The sequence below is a fragment of the Scylla paramamosain genome, chromosome 25 (genome assembly GCF_035594125.1).
Source record: "Scylla paramamosain isolate STU-SP2022 chromosome 25, ASM3559412v1, whole genome shotgun sequence".
NCBI lineage: Eukaryota > Metazoa > Arthropoda > Malacostraca > Decapoda > Portunidae > Scylla > Scylla paramamosain.
Genome location: NC_087175.1, coordinates 10,436,370 through 10,442,369, shown reverse-complemented (window position 1 = coordinate 10,442,369; position 6,000 = coordinate 10,436,370). Strand labels below are relative to the sequence as shown.

General features: G+C 38.9%; 1 protein-coding gene across 6 annotated transcripts in view; it reads left to right on the top strand.

The window, feature by feature from the left end:
- The first annotated feature begins 225 nt into the window (after positions 1-225).
- The window catches only part of LOC135113199 (uncharacterized), a 52,772-nt gene continuing 46,997 nt past the window's right edge, over positions 226-6,000 (top strand). For 2 of the 6 annotated variants that reach the window (XR_010274749.1, XR_010274750.1), the window contains exons 1-2: positions 226-243; positions 437-584. Coding sequence is in view for 2 of the 6 variants with exons in the window: in XM_064028332.1 (XP_063884402.1) it covers positions 568-584 (17 nt within the window). In the remaining 4 variants the exon portion in view is untranslated. Of the gene's footprint in view, positions 244-430; positions 585-6,000 lie in introns of those variants that run through there. The other 4 variants (XR_010274748.1, XM_064028332.1, XM_064028333.1 and 1 more) reach the window with 4 other exon arrangements.

Below are 6,000 nucleotides of genomic sequence, written 5' to 3'. Positions count from 1 at the left end.
TGCAAAGGCAGTATCTACCTGCTCTAAAGGACCTGTTTTACGACCCCCTGCCCCCACAATACTTCATTTCCACACATTTCTCCTTGTATTTCCTGAACTTATTATTTTATATAATTCATCCTTATTTCTTTCGCGTTTCTGGAGGTTATTACCAATATTTTACTTCATTGGTGCCTACAGATGCATTCCTACCACTTTATCTTGCCTTATTATTTCATCTTCATACATCGTCACTCGTCAGAGGTAAGAATAGTTTGATGAATTTACAACAATAAAAGAATCATGTCAGCTTTGGCTTATGGATCATTATCTTATTTTGAAGGATTAAATACTTATAAACATGCCTTTTGGAGAACTTGGTGCTATTTGTGTTAGTATTCCGATACGGCAGCCTTGCAGCTGCGTTACTTATACTGTGTTTATTTACATCAAGTAGAGTGCAGAGGAAGAGGAGACGCAGGCCTCCTGAGTTGGGATTTCGCGGACCTAACAGTATTGCTGCTATTATTGCTGATAGCAATAAAAGAAGAAGAGGAGCAGATGGACTGAAACGCCGACACATCTGTCATGCAAGTATTAAAGGGGTAGGGACTTCAAAACACGGAAAATTGCAGCAAGCCAGCAGACCAGCACATGACACCCACAAACACACAACTACATGCTTATTCTCGGGTATACCTTATATTTGCATCCAGGAAATTTACTCTGGACAGTCCCCCTTAACTTATCTGCATATCTTCCACTTCATATATTTCACTTAGCCAGTAAACCCAATAAAACTTTAGCAAAGCATTAACAGCAATGGTTTGAGCAAATATAATATTATCATTATATCCAACAAGTAAAATGGGGATTAAGATTTGTATTTTGGTATTTTTTGATAAGAAATCCGCCCCACCCCATTCCACCCCCCAACCCCCCCAACCTCTCAAACAAGTTTGGGGGCCTGTGGGGAATTGTGAGTTTTTGGAGGGATGAAAATAAGTGATATAAGGGCTTTAAAAAATCCGAGAAAATTTACCTGAACATTTCGAATTTCCCTAGCCTCTCCTAACTCCTAGACCCCTTCCACTTGGACGTTAATCTAACCTAGCCGTTTGGGCTGGACACTCCCCCCCTCCGGCTAGGATGTTAACCTAATCTAGCATAACTTAACCTAATCTAACCTGACCTAGGATAACCTAACTTAATCTAACCTAACCTAACGAGGGACCTCAAAAATTATACTGTTATACCTTACCGTTGTGGTGTGGAGATTCTCAGGGCAATGGAGCTAAGTGGGTACAGTTTGGCAGCATCTTAACCATTGCTGTTGCTAAATATCTCACATAATGAATTTTTTTTCCTGCTGAACACTGGCACTGTTTACTTCACCTCCCTCCACTGGGTAGCCATATTAACAAATGACATTGAGCCTCTATCAGAATGCCTGACACATCTCTAAAACAAATTAAAAAGTGTAACTGAACCTACCATGGAAAGTCGTAATTGGTGGCCTCAAGAATGGCCTCTTGAGTGGCAGCGCATGATTAGAGGGATCAGCTGTATAGATACAGTAAAATCCTTCTTATCCGGCATCAACGGGACCGCTGACATGCCGGATACTTGAATAGAAGTGAAATTATGTCCACTATCACCACCCTACACTCACGCATCTTACCATAACAAAGATCAGCTGATCTTAATCAGCAGCTGATCTGATCAGCTGCTTAAGTGTAAGCACAACACGCTTCCTCTTTTCTACAACTTTAGGCATGATGAAGGCGTCAGGCGATAAACAGTGCACACACGGGACTGAGTCACTGAGTAAACACAATGCAGTGGGCCGCGGGTGGCGCGAAGCAGTGCGCTCTGGTGGCGAGGGGACAAAGTATGCCTCGCGCGGGAATTTTAATCGATTTTATGAGTACACATTGATTTTTTATTGATTTTAAGGCTCAGGGAAAAATGTGCCGGATACTTGAAGCTGCCAGATACTCGAATGCCGGATGAGAGGGATTTTACTGTACCATGAAATCCTAATATGCCACTACCCACAACTCCCAGTTATAAACAAAAGAAAATAATTTCAGTGTTTACTCTTGACTGGTGCAGAGCTCACTGGACTTAGAAGATCTCGCATTTCTCCACACTCGTGATTGCTATTACAGCCATACTAGACACATGCCCCCAATTCTTTTAATATTTATGGTAAGGTTACTGAACCCTTCTCCATGACATGTGAGTTTTGTGCTTGTATGTAACACGGACGCGATATCCAGATTAACCTGTATTATTAACGTGCCTGGACCTCCTCCCGCTAAGATATTAACCTAATCTAGCATAACCTAACTTAATCTAACCTAGCAAAATCTAGCTTAACAAGGGACCTCAAAAAATATACCGTTATGCCTTCCCGGTGTGATGAATAGATTCTCAGGTTGATGGAGGTGGGTACAGTTTGGTGGCTTCTTTACATCTGTATATGACATCTTGAACATTGTTATTGCTAAATATCCCACATACTGACTTTTTCCTTACAAACACTGGCACTTTTTGCTTCACCTCCCTCCACTGGTTAACCATATTAACAAATGATAATGAGCCCCTATCAGAATGTCTGACACATCTCTAAAGCAAATGAAAAGTGTAACTGAACCTACCATGGAAAGTCGTAATTGGTGGCCTCACGAATGGGCTCATGAGTGGTAGCGCGTGACTGGAGGGATCAGCTGTATGGATACTATGAAATCCTAATATGCTGCTACCCACAAATTCCAGTTATAAACAAAAAATAATAATTTCAGTGTTTACTCGTCTAGTGCAGAACTCGCTGGACTTTGAAAATGTCAAATTTCTCCACACTTGAGTGCTATTATAGCCATACTAGACACGTGCCTCCCGATTTTTTTTATGTTTGTGGCAAGGTCACTGAATCTTCTACATGACGTGAGTTTCATGCTTGTATGTAACATGGACGCGATATCCAGATTAACCAAAATTGTCAAGAAACAGGAAATATCTGGTCTCCACCATAGGTGGTTGCAATAAACTATCATGATAATTTATCGCGATAACAATATTGGGTCATCGGTTATCGATAATTATTTTTCCCGCATTATCAGTTCAGCGATATTGCTGATACTTTTGGTTCTAAACTAGCGATAATTGATCATTTTAGCTTGTGAAACATGAACATGTTGAAGTTTTAAACTTTCAAGTTATTTTACTTAAAAGAGTACTTTCCATTAGTGAAAAGATGGCAGTTAATTTGAAATTTTTTTCAAAGATTTTACTAAGTTTTCTAAGGTAAAGATAAAAGTAAAGATTTGGATTTATCGTTTTTTTAATTTAAAATACAGTAGGATATGTGACAATGAACATAATTTGTTCCAGTGTAGCATTTTTTTTGTCAGATGTGCATTATGGCGACTGAAGAACCCATGGGAAAAAATTGATTGATTCCACGGAACCAGAAAATATTATAAAAAATGCCACAATTTTTGGAAAAAACATCAAAATAAGCATATTTGCACTACTACATATATATGTATTTTAATTTGGTTCATGAATGATGCTATTGAGTATGAACACACATTACTTACAATTCATGGAACCTTGTGCATTGGCGCACTTGGCGTAAACAGTGTTCATGAGAGTGCGTTGTTCAAGAACATTCTTTTTTCTTTTTTTCTTCTTTTGTGTTATTTTACCTCCCATTATGCCAGCTAAAAAGGAGAAAAGTGTTAGGTGCCACGACCAGCTAAGTCTTTTGACCCAAAGAGCCTAGGGCCACATTCCTGAAAGCTACTACGATTATCTTAGTAGGTTAAGAACATCTTAGCGCTAGTTAGTCATTTTCAAAAGCAAAATCATTCACAGCTAAGAGCCATGGAACATTCATAGCTACAACAGGGTTGGAGCTTTTGTAGCTCACTAAGAACAGCAGTTTTTCCTTCTCAACAGGAATAACAATGGATACCTTGTGATGTGAACATATCCTTGTTGTCTGAAAATAAAATCCAATCATGGAAACCAAAAGTAAGCATTAAGATTGGCTTTATTACCAATATCAAGTAGTTCTCAAAAAAAATGATTAAAGAGGGTGTCCAAATTATGAGGTAATGAGTTATGAATGTTCAAAGATATGAGCTGTCTTCTTGCAATTTGAAAATGTGCTCTTGATATTGTTCCTTTTGCTAACTAAAAGTTCAGATTTGGTGCTTCGCTCCATATTTATCTAGTATGCTGCTTTGCCACTACCCACACAGTGGAGCAGCATAGTGAAAGACTGCCCACTGCCCCCAGGACACAGGCCCTGTAGCAGTTTATTTTGAGATGCTAGTTTAAAACTTAAATTTAATATAAAAAATTATCATACTGCACCTCAGTGAGTCTGGCTTGAGATTCCACGGAGTATGGACCTCTGCCAGTTGGCCTCTGAGAGGCATAGAGATGGGAGGGTTGTGCTGCATGGTGCAGAAAGCCTTCTCCGTTACATTAAGTCCACAAATAGGCAAACATACCTGTCTTATCCTTTCAGCCAGCATCTTAATAGATTATATGAATAAAGGTGTGTATAACCCGAGAAAGAGAGAGGAACAAAGAAAAAAATGTGCATGTGAGAGAGAGAGAGAGAGAGAAACAAATGTACATGAGAGAGGGAGAGAGAGAAAACAAATATGCATGAGAGAGAGAAAGAGAGAGAGAGAGAGAGAGAGAGAGAGAGAGAGAGAGAGAGAGAGAGAGAGAGAGAGAGAGAGAGAGAGAGAGAGAGAGAGAGAGAGGCATCTCATTTTAACCTGGGTTGTACGCCTGGCAAATTTGAGTCCTGTGTTTGGTAGAAGCCTCAAGCCTGTCAACTACTCAGTAATATGACATCATCCATGAAGCAAGGTGCTCTCTCTCTCTCTCTCTCTCTCTCTCTCTCTCTCTCTCTCTCTCTCTCTCTTTCATGGTATCAAGTATGAAGCAAGTAAGCATTGCATTGTTTGTGGAATGTATGATACTTTTTTTTTCCCTAAAATTTCAATGACGAGTTATGAGCAAAACAACTTTGAAACAACTTTCTAGAACATATGTCTCATAACTTGAACACCCTCTGTAGTCTTTTACTTTGTCTAATTCATTTGTGTATAAATGACTAGGAGAGTATTGAAATCACATTTCTAGAAATTATACTCATTAATGTTCAACAATTAGATTAGCATCACACATAACCCAATATATGTAGCCAACACAAACCAAGGCTAATTAACCCTGTTATTCCAGACGACCTTACCCATATTTAAAAATGACAATTGCAAATATAACTTTTCATTATATTCTTCAATATTCTACATTCACAAAAAAAAAATATGTAAGAAGTACCAAATATGAGTGATTCTCTTCCGTGATCAATATCACTGTGTCAGTAAGACAAGCATAATATCTCAAATTTAAGATACATACTCATTTGACATAACTTAAAAAAATAATACATCATAACCTTACCAATCCAAATCAGTTCTAATGAATTCTCTCTTGTTTTTTACTGCCTTTGCTTTGATCTGCAATCACAGATCAGCATATTTTTTTGTATTTTTTTTTATATGGGAGGGACACTGGCCAAAAATCCAATAAAAAAAAAAAAAAAGCCCACAGAAATGCCAGTCCCAGAAAAGGGTACAAAGCAGTAGTCAAAAATTGAAGGATAAGTGTCTTGAAACCTCCCTTTTGAAGGAATTCAGGTCATAGGAAGCTGGAAATACAGAAGCTGGCAGGGAGTTCCAGAGTTTATGAGAGAAAGGGATGAATGATTGAGAATACTGAAAATAGCGGTAGAAGACAGCTAGAGATGCAACATTGCGGCGGTGAGAGAGAGGCTGAAGACGGTCAGTTAGAGGAGAGGAGTTGATGGGACAAAAAGCTTTTGATTCCACCCTGTCTAGAAGAGTGGTATGAGTGGAACCCCCCCAGACATGTGAAGCATACTCCATACGTGAACAGATAAGGCCCTTGTACAGAGTTAGCAGCTGTGGT